Source organism: Galendromus occidentalis, unplaced genomic scaffold, assembly GCF_000255335.2.
Source record: "Galendromus occidentalis unplaced genomic scaffold, Mocc_1.1 scf7180000077446, whole genome shotgun sequence".
NCBI lineage: Eukaryota > Metazoa > Arthropoda > Arachnida > Mesostigmata > Phytoseiidae > Galendromus > Galendromus occidentalis.
In genome coordinates, this window is record NW_003805434.1 from 170,043 (window position 1) to 187,883 (window position 17,841).

The 17,841-nt window shown below is 52.7% G+C and overlaps 1 protein-coding gene and 1 pseudogene across 1 annotated transcript; both read right to left on the reverse strand.

Moving 5' to 3' along the window:
- Positions 1-1,758: 1,758 nt before the first annotated feature.
- Positions 1,759-8,692, reverse strand: LOC100905095 (kinesin-like protein unc-104; annotated as a pseudogene).
- A 4,611-nt stretch (positions 8,693-13,303) lies between these two features.
- On the reverse strand, positions 13,304-16,842 carry LOC100905238 (AFG1-like ATPase). Its single transcript, XM_003743454.2, has 11 exons — positions 16,452-16,842; positions 15,549-15,654; positions 15,309-15,406; positions 15,069-15,187; positions 14,852-14,953; positions 14,677-14,776; positions 14,384-14,528; positions 14,156-14,275; positions 13,971-14,058; positions 13,761-13,864; positions 13,304-13,550 (listed from the first exon to the last, which is right to left on the reverse strand). Exons 1-11 carry the CDS (start codon positions 16,519-16,521, stop codon positions 13,304-13,306), a joined length of 1,299 nt encoding a protein of 432 aa, XP_003743502.1. The 5' UTR covers positions 16,522-16,842.
- Positions 16,843-17,841: the final 999 nt, after the last annotated feature.

Genomic DNA, 17,841 nt, shown 5'->3' on the forward strand with positions numbered 1-17,841 from the left:
CCCCCCCCCCCCGAAAAAAATCCTATATACGCCCCTGCTGCTTAGTGTTATCGATTGCGAGCATGGAGGATATTTCTGCCTTGCACGATTTGCACAGATCTTCAGTCCCGGGTCGCAACGAATACGGCACTGAGCAATGGCCTCGCGGACGCCTTTGCGGCGAGCTCGGAGATCTTCTACTTAGTCGTCGCCGTAACCTTAGGATTATCCTTCCGACGCTGATCCTTGACTATGCATCTTTCAATCCGCGGACTGATATGTACTCCCGAGACGACGTCGAGACCGTGCCACGAACGGCGCGCAGGACGGACTCCGGTTCGCATGAGTAGCTTAACGCATCGCATGGCCGTAGGCTTCGAAAGATACCTTTTCCTCTCATTCGGAGTGGCGCTCCCTCACGCGACTTCAGCCCCTCGGAAAGAATGACGCAGATATTGCCTGGTTCCAAGGGTGAAGTTTAATAACGTCGGAGATACATTCGAGAGAAGGAAGCATTCCTATGCGCTCATCGCTCCTGCTCAAGGAGACAACGATATCCGTTCTCCTATACACAGCATGGAGCGTGATGGTACGCAATCGTTCTCACATTATAATTGTTGACGCTAGGGCTCTCCCGCAGAATATCCCTATATATCAATAATATTACTCGCGTTATTGTCATCATCAGAGTTAATTTCAATTGGCAAATAGTATTCTTGCTTTTTACTCGTTTATTTGTGCATACCTAGGTAAGGCAATGCGCGGAAGTCGGAAATCGTTGAATAAACATATCTACATGAGTTCAAGTCGCTCTGGATCGAGTTCCGAGCTCATTCTAGTCTGAAGCTGTCCCCTTCTGTAGTTTGGTGTCGATGTGCATCTGTGGATCTCTCGCGTGACAGGCGACCACGGATTTCCCACGTCCAGACGACCCACATAGTTATCAGTCATTCGATCGAGTCAGGCATCAGACAGCAAACAGTCCGCGGATATTTGATCGATGAGTCTGTATGTCGTTCAGAGTATTCTAAAAACGACCAGTACCTAACAGTAAATCAGCTCTCCACTCAAGCAGCTTGATAAGTCCGCGTTGGCACGGCGCTCGATGCTATTGTAAGGCGTCTGAACTCTGAACATATCACAGTGAGCTCCTCACGAGTTTCTCGAACGCTTCGACCTGCAAGAATGAAAGCTCTTGCGAACTCCTTCGGCTTCCCTTCATGGGCATGTGGTGCAAATGTCTCCGGAGTTTCGAAAGCTTGGATCCCGAAATACTACGGGTACAACTTGATCTCGTTCGGGGCATGCCAAAGGACGTAGCTTGACTTACATGGCACATATGATTCACGCTCCCTCGGTGCAAAACAAAGGAACTCAGGGTGAGGCGTATCGACTGACCTCGAAGTGAAGCGAACTAGCGCCGGAGCGAGGGAAATCGGCCCCAGAGATGGGAGGCAACACGAAATGGATAAATTATTCAAGGGAGGGGCTCCGAGATGAGAATTTCTGGGACGAAGCGCGGGGTCTCGTTCAGCTCAATGGAGACCCGAACCGCGACAGCGAAGCTCGAGACCAGGGGTGCGGAGCATTTAGCCGATGCAGGCAGAAATCAAGTGAAGCGGGTGTCGGTGCATTTGAGAAGCGGGTTCGGGGCTCAGTACTGGAGACGAACTCGACTGCGTAGTTGCGTATCGACGGCACGCGGTGCGATCCGACAACAAGTGTTCAGTGGCGTTCACTCGACACCACCTCGAGAGAGCTGATCGCTTTCCTATTGTCTCACCTAATCTGGCCGGCAAGGAGCGGATTGATTGCGTACAACCAGTCGTGTATCTCCCTCTCGCAGCCACCTTCCGTCTGCAGTAGATAGCCACCTGTAGCCGTGACAACCGAGAACGTCGAATGAGGTGGTACCTTCAGCATCGCCTGCTGTTCTTCATTGTAGCTGATCTCGGAAGTCGACAAGTTGATTATCTCACGCTCTGCAAATCCCGAAACAGATGTTTTAGATGAGGAACCCCAGCCCTATCGAGCATGATGGACAGTCGGAGGGGACGCGAATTTCGCGCGACAGATCGAACTCACCAATGGGATCGTTTTGATCTTTGTACACGAACATGTACGGCCGTCTGATGGTGACGTACCGCTTGACCCACGACTGAGCTTTGTCTTCGAGCAGACTCAGGAATCCTTTACGGCTCACAACAGGACTGACTCTGATCTCCTCTACTTCGGCGACGTAGGGTCGCATCATGGCAGAACCCGTTCCGCAGGAGAGCATCATGTTCCCGGAACAGCTGCCGTCCATTGGCACGGGTCGGAGACCACCGGGTGGAGGTCCGGTCGTGGCGTTGGCTTCGGAAGTGGGCGACAGAAGGCCGCACAGCGAGTGGCTGGACGTCGATGGCGAGATTCCTCCTTCGTCCGCTGTCGGGGTCGCGGCCCCGTCTGGTATCGGAGGCGGTCGACTCGGTATGTGGCTGTTGACGAGGCCGATTATCTTGCGTGCCAGGACCTGCTCACTTTCCGACATTTCCCACGGATCGTAGGTGGACTCCTTGATTGTTGGCTGTGTTTTTACGGGACCCGCTTCGAGTCCGAGTTTCCCTCGGAGGAGGAGGTAGTGGCGGACCTTCTCGACCTCCTCGAGCCGGGTCAATTTTTCGAGTTCCCACTGATGGTCGAAGATCAGCGAGTCGCCTCTCGGTCGCCATCCGGCAAGGTTTTCCTCTCCTCTGACGTAGGTTGACGACGTGTCGAGGACCCGTCTCTGACGCCGTTGGACGCCAGGGCCTCCAGAGTCGGATGCTCTCTTGAGAACCACCTCGTAGAGACCTGTGACGTGATCGGCGTCAGAGTTCCGAACCCCTCCACTGAACAGTGTTTTAAGGGTGCGCGCGTTGGGTGAGAGCCGAGAATGGAATCGGGCATCGCGACCACCGATGACGAGGCAGAGATCCTTGGTTATGATCGCAGGCTGGGCACAGTTTTCCAATTCGAGATAAGCGGATATTGTCATGTAAACGTGTTCTCCCGATTGCGTGACGCGATTCAGCAGCGGTGAGTTGTGTAGAGATGAATCCCAGGCAGCTTCGAAATGATAGAAACATCTTTCGTCGCCCGCCGGCATCTCCAGCTGACGAGGCGGGAACAAACCCAAGCTGAGGACACATTCGTCGCTTTCATCGTCGAAGGAATCGCATTCGGGAGTAGATCGTAGTCTTCCGACCACGACTTCCTGGAAGAAAAAATCGTGGGTTCAGTGCGAGACGGTCCATGTCGACAAGGCACTTGAGAATCACCACATGCAATAGCAGAACTCACCTTGATGTCCTTCCACGGGAGGTTGTCTGTCCTTTCGTGAACCAGAGTTATGCGAATGCGACGTTGGATGCCCTGGTGCAAGTGAAAACTGCCCCTCAGACAAGGGTTCTCGTCGTGGTGGATAACGGCAGCGGGGAGATACTCCCCGTTCTGTGTGAGTTCACAAATTTCGAACCATACCAAGATATCGTGCTTGGCGACGATGTGAGTTGTCGTACTGAAAGCAACGAGCAGGGCGTCGGAAAGGGCGAATATCGTTTTAACCTGAAGTCTCAATTTTTCTTTCAATTCCGGTCTCAATTATTCTCGATAGACCATCCCCCCCGCGGCCGTGCATCCCTGTCCAGAGGTCCCTCCCACAGAGGGGGGAGCAGCAGAACTATGCTGCAATGAGAAGCTCGGACAAACTTCGAAATTGTCAGAGCCGTCGAAAGGACGAGGATTCATCAAGCAGCGATGGGAAGCTTCACCCTCCGACGCATATTCTGATTTGAGAACAGTGTATCGATATTCCCCGGCGGCTTTGCGGGGACAATGAAAGATCAGCCAAGAGATGATGCCAGCCAGCCGGACTCGCGGAACCCAATATTGCCTCGTTGATCACGCACACCGCGAGAGCGCAAACTGCGATGGTGGACCCTATGCCCAGATCCTAGGCTTTCCCCCACCGCCACGGATGATCTCGATGATTCTCTTCAGAAATGTTGGAGAGCGATGAAGAATGAATACCTTGCTTGAGGAACGACACCGAACTTTGGCGAGCGCACCGGCTGAGATATTGGAAGTGATCTGGGGAACATTCGACGGGGCGGTTGTCGTTGCGGCGTCGACGGGCAGTCACCTCTAGGCCCGGTCGACTCGGTACACGAATCCTTGTGCAGGGGATGAGCCTGATAGTGACCCAACACTTCGAAAACTATCGGGCGACTCCTGATGTACTCGATGAATGCTCGGGTTACCGTCACCGTTATCTGCGGGGAGAATTCCGGATTAGTTTTCGAGATCGGAACTCTATTGTGTAATAGCCAGAACAATCGGAATCGAAACCTACATTCTGTTTGTAATAGAATCCGGGAGGCGGCCCCTTCGCAGTATTTTTCATTGGTCCGTTGAGAACGCCTCATCGTGCCGATGCAGGAAACTTTTGGGAAAAATATCAATTCGGAAGAATTCCCCATCCCATCTCCATTGAGGATGAATAATATTATTAAATAATTATGTGATAATAGCATATTATGAAGAAGTTTCGCGTGTCTTACTTGAATTGACAGAATATGTCCGCATATTCCCTAGAGATACCGATAGCCTGTAGGACGGTCACGCGGAAAGTGAACTCGGAACCGAGCCGCAGGTGTTCGGGCAGTAGAGATTCGTCGATGTCGCCGTCGAATTCTGCACCCGGAACTTCCGTAGTATCTGCAACGTCATTCCGATCTGAGCAATCGATGAATAATCCAAGCTCGTTCCATTATCTTTTCCGATAATTCTTTTCCAGAGACTGACCTCCGTCAGCGTCCTTGTCAAGGTCTTCTTCACCTCGTCCCTCGACAACTCTTTCGCCTTCGTCGCCCGAAATACCTCCATCGTCCAGTGTCCGTTTCTTGCGGAAACCACTCTCGTCCCCGAATCGAATTCTGGCAAATTGTTTCGTCGGCTCACACGGCAGCTCGTCGCCGGCGGTCCCTGCTTGAACCTGAATCCGTAGATAGCCGACGACGTCGCCCCTCTCGTTGGCGAGCGCTGCGGTTTGCACGAGAGAGACGTTGGAATACATGAGATTGGTGAGATAGACGAACGCTCGCCCAATCATCCGGAACCACGGGAAGCGATCGTAGAACGGATCGCCCTGTGTTTCCGAGTCTGCCGTGGGTGAGCCTTCGCTTTCGTTCTGATACATCTCGCGCATCAGTTCCAGACGCTGGCGCAGTTTATCCAGCGTCCAGTGGTGGGTGGCGCCGTTTTTCATGTCCTGCACCTCGACCGCGACGATTGTCTTGCGACCGTCGATGGGACACATGTCCGGCGGCAGCGGTGAATAAGGCGTGTCGGTGAGCAGCACGAATTGAAACTGGACACGCTTCTTGAGCTCGACGCTGATTGCGTTGGCTTCTTTCAGAAAGATGGCATTCCCCCAAAGGTCATCGCGGAGAGACGTGAACTGATGGAACTTCCATTTGTCGAAGGCCCAGCGCGCGATCTTCAGCTGGGCTTCGTCCAAAGGTTCGAACTGTTCCTCAGGCAGTGGTTCCTCGATTGGTTCGAGGAGAGACGACAGCGCGTACGACGATGCCATCGACGACATCATCGAGACCTCCTCCACCTGACGCTGCAAACTCTCGATCTTGGCCTCGTAGTTCTTGCGTTCTTCGGCAAAGTGCTGATCCGCCTCTTCCTTCTCTCGTTTGTACTGTTCTTCGATCGCCACAAGTTTCTTCTCCATTTCGAGTTTGAGATCGATGCCTTGCTTCTCCAGCAACTCCCTTTGAGCGAAAGTCCAATCGACAGCCGCCGGCTCGTCGGTTGTCGGCGAGCGGCCCCGAAACTCGCGCGCCTGTTCGGGGTGTTGGAATCTGAACACGTGGTATTTGCCCAGGATGACCCGCATCCCGCTCTGCAGTTCGACCTGTTTGACGACCTCTTTCCCGTTCACGAACACGGTCGCCCCTTCGCATGGCACCAGCACCACGATTCCCTCGTGGTTCTGGAACGTGCAGTGTTCATTCTGAATTTCGCTGCCTGTGAGTTTGATGTCTTGGGGAACGTTTGCGTCGGGCCGTCCGACCCTTGTGAGACCGTCCTTGATGTAGTACAGCAAGCACTCGGACATTAGAGGATCTTCGTTCAGATTGACTAGATGAGGTGTCTTCTTCGGTGAGAACACGCCCAGCGTGTCTCCATCGTCTTTTAGAGCGACACCTGCAATTAGATCGAGATACTTAGGATTTCAATGAGCCCGTCATGACGTCGAGCGACAGGAATCAAACGAGAAAACTTGTTTGAGGGAGGAGGGAATGGAGAATTATTATACACATCCAATCGCTTACCCATTTCGGCGAGCACCGATTCCCTCTGTTTCTTGATACCTTCGGTCTTCTTGAGTTTCTCCTCCCAGGTCTCGTTGAGTTCGGCGATGAGTTTCTCGCTCTCTTGTAACTGTTCGATTTTGTCTTCCGTATCTCCAGACAGAAGCCGCCGACGGGGTCTCGGACTATTTTGTACGTCGTCTATTTTGATTCCTTCAGCGACCAGAAGGTTTTTCAGCTTGGCAATCTCTTCTTTCAGCTCTCGGATCATTCGGGCGTTCGCGTCCTCATTGACAACAGCCTTGCATACGATTTGCTTGGCACGGTCCGCGTAACGCAGCGTAGAAAGCGTCTCGTCGTAGTTGATATCGGCCGGCGATATCGCGGCGATCATTGCTGTCTTCGAGTTGCCGCCCAGATTCTCTTTCAGAAGCCAGGTCAATACGGAGTCCCGATAAGGAATGTGATCGGCTTTTTTCTTCCTCAAGTTACGACTAGCCGCCATCTCGGCTAATCCCGATATCACCTTGCCGAGAGTGGTCAGCGATTTGTTGATGTTCGCCCCCTCTTTCAAACGGGTTCCTTGGGCTCCCGTCGAGTCGGCCCGCTCGCTGCCCGCTAGATCTACGAGCGAAATCTTGCTGACCTTCTCAGTGTCTAGACCCGTTTCTCTATCGTGTCTTCGTTGCGTGAACATTATCGTGAAGACGGCGTGTGACCTTGACGACGTTTCGTTCATGTTCGTCGCAGCGACAGTTCTGGCCTTGTTTCCCTCGTCCATGAGGTTGTTGATGTCCTCATAGGAGGTCACGGCCAGCTTCGAAAGGTCTTCTACGTAAGGTCCTAGCAGCGGATGCTCTCGAACTCGTAGATTATTCTTGGTTTGAGGATTCAATAGATCACGAACCCTCTCACAATAGATCTCCATGTACGAGACCTGTGCAGAGTATCGAATGTTAGATCCGAGTCCGGGCAGGTCACCATATGCGAGAAGGGAAAATCGTGAGATTCTCTAAGCTCTCCGAATACAAAAGTTGCACGTACCTCTACGGAATACAGCATGTCATCTTCGGGGTCGCCCCGAACTTTTCGGAACAGGTCTTTGCATATATGGGGTATGATTCCTTCCTGTGACCGATATGCTACCGTAAGTCATATATTCGACTCCCCCCCCCCCGCAGGCTCGCATTTTCGAGACGATAGAGGCCCCACCCCGGGTTCGGGCCGGGAAACTCTCGTTTCCCGCGAAGTTTCAGGCCGCGTTTCTCACCTGTCCTTCTTCTTGACGACCCATCATGGTGTAGCTCTTTCCCGCTCCAGTTTGGCCGTATGCAAAAATGCACACGTTGTAGCCATCGAACGCGTGTTGCAGCATCTCCTCGCCGATATCGCTGTACACCTGGTCCTGGCCGGCAAAATGAGGATCTGACGTCTGAAAAAATCGAGTTTTCCTCTAAAGGTATGCTTTTACAGATCTTCGGAGGTCAGAGGATTGGGTTTGACCGGAGACGCCGGTCGTGGCTCCCCGAGCACCCCCTCGAGCGATTGCGTCGGATGGGGTATCCAGCGGAAAAATCTGAATGAGGTCCACAATTTCTCTCGATCTATGACAAGGTCTCCCATCTGAAGAGACGGATCAATGATGACGTCATCAGAGAGGAGCCCGCCCGGAGTCTTTGTGACTCATGGGACTGGACCCGTTCGAGAGCGCGGAGAAAACCGTTTGACGAGCACCACGTGACCACTGATGGAGGGCGAGGCCCTTGCGAGCCGCTCCGTGACCGCTCAAGTGACGATCAGTCGCCCTGAGGGGAGTGACGAGGAGGGGGAAAATTCCGCTGAAAATTTAGGGAAGCAGGTACTTACGTTCGACGACCAGTAAGAGTAGTCATAATTAAAGCTTTTGGTAGTGCCGTCCTTTGGATTTTCGATCACTGTAGTATTGTCCTGCATCTGGATGATGAGACGGCTGTCCCTGGCTACCTCGCGCTTGTTGAAAGGGCGAACCCTCACGGCCACCTGCGGGATAGCGAATCGGCGACGTTCATCTCGTGCGTGCCAAGAATAGCCGAATGCGAAAAATTCGGAACCATAGGCGATCGCTGCCGCTCCGAGACTCTGTCGTTAGACAGCTCGATTCCACAATGAGCGACCGGCGGCGGCGCTCGAGGAAAATGAACTCGATATCCTCATCGAATTCGAGCTTCGATGTCGGAAAAGAGTTCCTGGGAACAGCTGTTCTCCCGAATTTTTCCTCCTACGCTCTCAAGCAGCGCGAGTCGAGCGCTTTTGGACAAGGACTCGGAGTCTGCGTCTCAGGTTTCTCGCTGAGTCAATTGTACGAGACTCACCTTCACCGAAGACATGGCGTATGCTGTTTTTCGCTGCGCCAAGAGACGATTCCCTGGAAAGGAATACGGCGGGAATATTAGCTGGAATATTGTGAATATTTATAAGACCGCAAGGATTTCTCGAAGATTAGTATGACGCTGAAACTGATATCTAGAGCTCCCTGGCATCAAGGTCGCGGTCGGCGTCACGCGAGGAGACAGTGAGAGGAATTCTGAAGCTTCGGATACCCCTACCGGCTCATAAGCATTGTACTAGACTCGGAAGAACCCGGACTACGATCTCTGTCTCTCTCTCTTCCGAGAGAGAGAGAGAGTCAGCTCATGCCACCGAATGACAGCTGACACCGGTTTCGTCGACACTGGGCACGAGTTCGGAGTTGTGTCTGGGATGATCAGGAGCGGGGAGCCCATCACGGACTTCACCCTCCCGATTTCGAGAGGGACTGACCCGAAAGCCACAACCCGAGAGCGTTTGGGACCTCCGAGACCCGTGGTTAGCACGAGCATAGGCCACGCTAGGGCTTCCCAGCCAAGAGGATGATCCCGGCTATTCAAACGGAGGCAGCCCTGAGTGTCGATGCGATTTCTGTCGGAGTCCTCTGTTGCCTTGCGATTTGTCGGATCCGAAAAGCAAGAACGTTTATACCGTTTATACCGTACGACGCTCGCTTGAGCTGTCGACGATCGTATGTAAGGGAGACCGAGTGATAGCCTCCTCTTCCGCCTCTTGGAAAAGATCGTATTCAGTTGCCCGCCATGAATCATGCTCGGAGGGAGTAGCGAAGCGTATCGTCGCATACAGAGTCTGTCCGTCCTGCGGTTCGCTCCTCACACCTGAGCCCGACCCCACTCTCGTGAACCCTATGCGGCTCCCTACAAGCCGGTCGTTCATAGCTCCGAAGGAACATATGGAGCGCGAGCCGGAACGACCTCTGCTACACCGGCTCCTCGTTCAGTCGTCGTTGAAACCTCACTGGGGACTGCGCCAGGACAATGCCGATGTAGCCGATCGGCTGACGAATATTTTCAATTCAAGGAGCGTGAATTCGGGAGCACTATCTGATCGGCGGAGCGATTGGCGCGACTTGCTCGATTGCGGAGAGCCCAACAAAATAAAGTTTCACATGAAAGTGCTCTGCGCTCCCGGATCGGGTCCGCCCACACATGGAGAGACCACGATTACTATCCTCTACGACGTCATTGACGATAAAGTGGGGTAATAACCAGGAGAAGAAAGGCGAGGGCATTCGCTTCCCTAAATGATACGGAGGATCTCATCTCGGAAACGACGGGGGTCGGTATTCGAGAGACGTATCAACATCGGACCAGATCTCTGTTTCTCGATCAAGACGGATTTTTGATCATCCCATCCTCTTCTGATGCATGGCTCGAACTCTGTCCCTCTCTGGCACTCTTCGCAAGTTCTGAGTCTCCGTGCTGGAGTGTCGCGGTCCGGCTCACAAAAAGGAGCTGATCAGATCAGGGAGACGCCGCGAAATACTTCGGGAACGAAGGCTTCTGTTTCTAATGAAGTTTCGAACGCTTTGTCATGTTATCTCGGGGGAGAGCATGAGGACGGGTTCGGTCGGCTGAGATCTTCCGTCCAGCCTCAGCGGGGAGAAAATTATTCTGGTGGCGAGCCGGCTGGGCGCGTAGACATCGGAGTTCGAAGGAACTGATACAGACGAATGTCTACGATTGGTACGAGACACCTAGAGGGCGATTGTGAAGGCATGACACACTCGATAGCTGAAAGAAGGGAGTCCAAGGCAGTGTACTAACCTCGTAGAGCTAGGGTCGGACCTGGCTAGGTTTTGGGAGTATGTGTCACGCCTATAGCCTACGACTGAGACCTTAGTCGCAACGAGCTGCTAGCAACCGGACCTTCATCGCTCCATGAAGCTAATGCTATCTCCTCCTTGAGCCATCAGGCACCCTTCTTATTGGAAGGAGCGCGAGGGCGCCGCGGAGAGTGTACTGCACCCCCCAGGAACGAGCGCGCAAACTTTGAAAAATTTCTCCCTCCCATCGTCTGACCTGCGTCACGGATGCTCCTGGATTCGACATGACAGCTCGACATTGATCAAAATCCCCGAATTTCTGGAACTCCATAGCGAAAAAAGATTCCTCCGATAGCACACCCGAGAGATAGGAGGGAGAGCGTCCAGAGGATCGGACGTATACGGGGTTCAGCGCATCCTAGGTTCTCATGCAGCAGGATCTTCTGACATGACGTTCCCCATGGGTGCATTTGAGTAGCTCCGCGGTGACGGAAGTGGATCGGGTGAGCACGAACAGCGTATAGCCGCCTATGAGGATTTCACGCAGCCCATTGGGAGGGGGGGGGGCGAATTCGGGGCTTGTAGTTGGATGCCGCCTCGTCGTGACAGGACAACTCCGTCGTCTGAAGCATCATCGGAGACTTGAAGCTTCAGACGGCAAGAGCTGGACAGCAACCGCACCTCTGGCGGGGGCGGAACCGAACGTTTCGAGCATCATCCTGAGGAGATCCATTACGGAAACTCTTGCGGGCGGAGTGCGAGACAAGCTAAAAAATCGTTCAAACCCCCCGTCGGCCATCCTTCACACGAGCTTGCGGGAGTTCTTGGCCTGGCAAGGACCCCAAAAACCATGGGCAGCCAGTTGCATTCCCGCCAATCCAAAATCGTTCCCCATTCGTCGTTTTTCTCGCTTGTGAAGCGACTCTCAAGATCGGTTGTTCCCGCTTAGAATACACTGATTATCGCCCAGAATGGAATGAAGCATTAGATTAGGACCCTTCGCTTGCTATCTCTCGCGTCATCCAATGTTTACGTACTCTCAGAGATCCGAGTCAGCTAATTCCTACGTGTTTACGTGGCTCCGTCTTCTTTTTTGCTGACTGCTTCCAGAGGAGAGCTTTCACCGTGGGGCGATTCTCTGCATGGAGCTGGCTCCTGGATTTCTGGGTATTGATATCGAATGTCGGAGGGTTCCCGACGCAGATCTCTCGCTTGTCTTCTCCGCTGCCGCTCTCGACAAAAATTCAACGCCGGAAATCGAACCGGGGTGGAACTGTCGGTTTGCTCGGGGCTCGGGATCTGATCCTGATAGAGCATCCTGAGCCTCCCGCGCGAAATCGGTTCATTTGAGGGAGACGTTGGCTGCCAGTCAGTGGCTCGATGGGGCGAGAAGGCGCCCGGGGCAGATCTCGAGAATGGTCCGCCCCCCTCGCTTACGCCACTCCGTTCGCTAGGAGTTCCGGGAGAATCTTCGATGTCCATCGATGAGTCTCAAAGTCAAGCTCTTAAGAAGTAACGGGCCACCTTGCTGCTCCATTTCGCTCCATTTCTTTTCCGGGCTTGAATGTCCTGCCATTTTTCTCGGTACATGTCAACTCGATGCCGGACAACTCGATGCCGACAATTCGATGCCGACAAGTCGATGCCGGACAACTCGATGCCGGGACAACTCGATGCCGGGACAGCTCGATGCCAGACGAATCGATGCCGGACAACTCGATGCCGGACAACTCGATGCCGGGACAACTTGATGCCGGGGCAACTCGATGCCGAGACTAGTCGATGCCGGACGAATCGATGCCTGATCGGGACACCGACAGATAGTCGTTTTGGAATAACACCGCCTCAAGAAACTTCTGCAAAGTCACAGTTAAGCACGATTTTCCGTGATTTTCTTCAGAAGCAAATCAATCAGAATCTATTCGACCTATCGATCAGCTTATCCTTTCACAGACACGCGGTACAGTGCAGCCAATCACGGGAGAAATCTGGTCATTCTAAGGATCTGTGGAGGAGTCCGCATACTAGCTAAAAGTTCAGAGCGTGGAGTGCACATCTAGAGATGTGGGACTGCCGCGTCGAGAAGTTCCCTTGTTCGTGGATGAGCGAGAGTAGCGGTAAAGCCGAGTTGCGTTCGATTTTCGAATTGAAAATTTCCCTGGGTCGGACGGGGCCAAAGTGTTTAAGTCTCAGTGTGCAACATTGGTCGCGAAATGAGTTTCTAGGTGAAATTCTTATGTAAGCGATCGACGGGCTCAAGTGCAGCTCTGCCTAGTTTCCCGGCATCGAGTTGTCCGGCATCGAGTTGTCCGGCGTCGATTCGTCCGGCAGCGAGTTGTCCCGGCATCGCGTTGTCCCGGCATCGAGACGTCCGGCATCGAGTCGTCCCGGCATCGAGTTGTCCCGGCATCGAGTTGTCGGCATCGAGGTGTCGGCATCGAGTTGTCCGGCATCGAGTTGACCGTGTCCGCATTTTTCTCCGTCAGCTCGTGAGGACCGGTGTGATGATTTTGTACCTGGTGCTAATACTGAACTTCTCGAGCGACAGACGAGTCCAATTGTTGTTTGAGGAAGCCAAGACAATCGCGTGCGTTCAGACGTTCTCAACTTTAATAGCTATAATCACATCGCACAATAAATTATTATCCAATTAAAATTCAACGATTCCGCCCAAGCCTTGCTGGATGTCTATCACTGAGCGTTTGTCTCCGAGAGATTCTTCGAGAGGCCTAGTATACATATCCCGAACCAAAAACAATCAGATCTGTCCGCAACAACAGGGGCTTTCGGACAACAGGGGCTTTCGGACAACAGGGGCTTTCCCCGATAATCGGGTAGAGTTGCCTCAAGCTTTGTGCTCGTGCGTCGTTTGATCCCAATATTTCCGTGTCTGCATCTGGTTCAACCTAGATACCGTTCTGTCGAACGCGAAAAGCTCCTCCTCGCCGCTGAAGATCGTTCCCAACTCCTGCGGATTATCGATGCCCAAGTCGGACATGAGCATCCTGTTTTCGTCCGTGACGAGACTCTCGTCACGCACAGTGGTGAACAGCGAGGCAGGCGGAGCATCCGCTGAGCAGACAACGCGCACCCTGTCGAGAAGGTCGTAGAAAAAATCAAGGAAAGTTTTGATCCGAGAAGTTTTCTGAATTAGGAGATGGAAGTAGATAAGAAAATTATGAACGTGGAGACGGTCGCAGTAGCCGAGACAATATTGAGGAGAGAGAGGAGAAGCCCCCCATCTGGGATTCCAATCTCGGACCGCTGGAATGTGAACGTATGGCGGAACAAAAAAAACTTACCGATGATCGTAGAGAGTGTCGATCAGAGTGATGAACCGTCTGGCTGGACTCTTTTGCTTCACCGTCAACTGAGGGATGTCCCTTATGAATATCGTGTGGAAAACCTGGAAGCGGAAGGATCATTCTGGATTGACAGAGAGCTCGTGCGGGCTCGGAAACCATCGGAAAGCAAATGCAGTCACACGGATAAATTCGGATCATTAGCCTCACTTGACTCAGGAAGACGTAGTCCACCGCTCCCAGAGGTCTGTCGCACAGTTCATCGAAGGTGGTATCCAAAACTTGTCCACAACACTTTCTGTAAACACACTCGGTTGCAATCGATGCTCGTGGGGAGATCTGAGCGTGACCACGCAATCAGATGAACTACAAGCTTCGACCCGGTCCCAACTCACTTGAATTCCACGTTCCGGCCCTTGATGACCAGGGTACGCGATCGAATCGTGTCTGTTTCGTGGGAGCAAACGATTTTGAAAAGGCGATCCATCTCAGCGCTCACGTTCCCCTCGCCTTTCCTGAGAAAAAAAAAGTAAATCACTCACGATAGAATTTCGAAGACGCGGTATCGAGGATGTCCCGCTGTGTGAGTTCTTCACATTTGGATCAATGTCCTCGGAGCTTACACGAAGTAGAAGGGCGTATCGGAATTCGCGTTTAGCTGCGAGCGGTAATCGACTCCAGAATCGAGAGCAAGAGCCTCGCAGTTCCTCTTCAAAATATCAATGAAAGGCAGGAAATTGGATCTCTGCAGGCCGTTTTTGTAGAGATCTGGGGAAGCGAACCGGTCAGCAATATCGGACCTTCATCTCTCAGGACCGAGAGCGGGACAGGGAATTATTTGTAATCTTCTCGGAAGGGATTCGACAGATTTTCTGCCGTTGGACGATCTCCCGGGAGTTGGAGAATATTCATTTACCGTTCGGAGGTCTGTTGCTGGTTGCGACGAGAACGCTTCCGTTCCGAAATATGTGGTCGAAGAGTCGCTTAAGGATCATGGCATCCGCTATGTCGGTCACCTACGGATCAAAGCGAATCAGGAATTCCGCCCGAGGAAGAAAACCGGAGAATTATGCTTCCCCGCTAATTCGTACTTGGAACTCATCCAGGCAGAGTACGGTGTTCTTCTCGGAAATTTGTGCAGCCACCGCCGGTATCGGGTCATAAGAAGAGCTCTTCCTCTCGACATTGGACGTCTGGGGAAAGAATGCAGGCTCATTCAGTGAAACTCAGGCTGGGTCTATGTAGATGTGCGTCGGCAACGGTATCCCATGGCTGCAGGTGCATAAGAGAATCTCGAGAGCTGCTCACCTTCTTCCACTCATGGATCCTATTGTGCACGTCGAGCATGAAAGAATGGAAGTGCTGTCGTTGTTTCTTCTGAGGTCGCTCCACACAATCGTAGAACATATCCATCAGCATGGTTTTACCTGCGGATAAGCATCGACCGATCAAAGCTCCGAGGCTAATGGCACTCTCAAGGAGCGAATTCACAAGGTTTGCGCCCGCAGGGTCTCGAGGAAGCAAAGCGAAGGAATCCTTGGAACCTACCTCTTCCGACGGCGCCATAGATGTATACTCCCCTCGGGACTTGAACCTCGGTCTTGAAAAACCTCGTCAATAATGTTGGGCTCCGCTTCTCGTAGGACCTGAAGATTGATTCAATGCCCCCAATTAGATTTCGCGAGTTGGAAAAGACATAGAGGAGACGTCCGGGTAGTACGCGGGGATCCCGGGAATCACCAATCGGAACTTGGGAGTGGACTCTCCTCAAGATTATATTCGCCTCACCATAGTTCCGATTGCAGGTTCTGGAGTACTTGAGCGATTCTCAGTTGGTTGGGATCGTCTTGAATTTTGCCTTTCTTCACATTATCACAGTAAGTTGCCAGGAGATCTGGAAGGGATTCGGGTCCGATCATGAGGACGATCGTTTCGTGCTCGATAGGTGTGTTCTGTTTAGTCGTGATTCGTCTTTGCTGATGATGCAGGAGCATTGACGCGAAAAAAACTCCCCGCGTATCGGGATACCGACTCCTTTGGAGATTTCAGCTCTCTCCTACGGGCTTCATAAATCGATCGGGATGCCTGGATTCCTCCTAATCTTGAGGAGCCCAGGTATCGAATCTGGAGTCTGAAACTGTCGTGACATTTACTGTCAGCGGTAATCGAACTCGGAGGATTCCCGAGAAGGTAGGGAAGATACGCCGAAGACTTTCCGTCGAAAGTCGGGTTCTGAGAAAATCGAATCCAAGACCATCTCCCTCGAAAATCGTCTGCCACCGGAATCACATGAGGATCCCTAGATCAGGGAGATTTCCAGGCCCGATTATCAGTCAATCTCTAATCTCCTTATCATTCCACAGACGTCTCGCCAGCCGACTTCCGGTGGATCTTTCAGGTCATCTCCTTGCTCTGTCTGCTAGCTAGACACACGGGAGAGTATGTTTTTCGGCTCGCGCAGCGAGAGACCTGTGCAACGGCGAAGCTATATATCTCTCGCTCGGCGGCTGTGAGAAGAGCCGAATGCTCAGTTCAAGGCTAGCTTCTCCTTGACGGACCTTCAACATACGCAGCTTCTCCATTTTCAGCTCCGGTGACTTTTGAAACCTCCTCTGCCATCAGACGAGAGAACCCTGCTCGATTATACTGAGCAGCTGAAATTCGTGAGGTGTTAGGTGTCGAGATACTCACTTATTCGCGCGTCTTTTGGGAGATTCCTCTGACTGCTGCAGAACCGAACGAACACATGGAAATCTCGCATGTCTTCACACAATGGACGACAGACAGGGTTCCCGACTTTCCACCGAGTATGATGATCGTATTCACAATGTGGATGCTCAATTATCACGGAGATGTCAGGTGTCCTATCCGGAGAGGAGCTGACATTCGAAATAACAAGACCAACAGTAGACAGACCTCAGGAAACTCCGGAAGTGCTGGATATGGCGGAGGGCCTCTCCTTCCGTAAATGAGAAACCTCTGCTAAGCGAACCATTCCGCTGAATTCATCACGGGGCGTTGGGAATCCCCTCCGGGTGGAAGAGAGGAAAAAGCCGGACTCTGTGGAATCTATCACCGCGGATGAGTTGATGATGACAATGATCTCGAGAGACTTTTTCGAGTCAAATCGGGCGGTCGATTGAGCTTCCTTCGAAAACCGACGTCTGGATCTACGCGAACCTAAGGGAACGGTCGACTTCTAAAGCCTCCCGTTGTAGTGGGAAATTTCGCTGGCTTCGAAGCTTCGGCTCGGTAACCCGGATCGCCAGAATTATCCTCCCGCAACTGAAGCCTCACCATCATGGATCATGAGGCTGAAATAACAGACTTCGAATATGAGTCCGGCAAGCGTATCGGCAGAAGATGAGGATTCTTATTAGGGACCGCCGCTCAGTCTAATGAGGCGAGGCCGGAATTCTTGGAGAGCCTTGGACGCACCGAATCTCCGACGAAAGACTCGGTGCACCAAATACCCGAGGCAGACAGTACCGTTCGGCCACCGCGCCGTGCCTCATAGCGACGGGCTCCGCACTGGAGGAGCTCCAGTCCCGGCTCGAGCGTCGAAAATCCTGGAGTCCTGAGCTGCGAGAGGCCAGACCGGAGGATAGCTGTGGCTTCCCCTGTTCGTCGGAACAAGGAATCCGGATGGGGTCTGGAGGGAAGACGACGGGGGCTTGAGACTGGAGTCTATCTCATTCTCATCTGTCCATTCCGATTCGCGTAAGTGTCAAATATTTCGGAAATTCACCCCCTTGTGCCAGGTAAAGTCCGAGACTTAACTCTGCGGCGATTTTGGAATCCTCCATCGAGACCTACTGCTTCAGGAGCTTCACAGATCCAGCACAAGCGTTGAGCCAGCCAGCAGAGCTACCCCTACTGACCCTAGCGAGCAACCGCGGCATCAGCTGCGCTCTGACGCTGCGCCAGAGGTCGCTCGGATATGTTCAAATGTCACCGAAAAGATCCGCGAGCCATAAACACGATGACCTGAGTCTGGTCATTCTTGATTTCCGACGTTTTCCGGACTCGGCTTCTGGGTATAATAATTCCTCACTCCTACACTCGCCGGACTCGCGGAGGT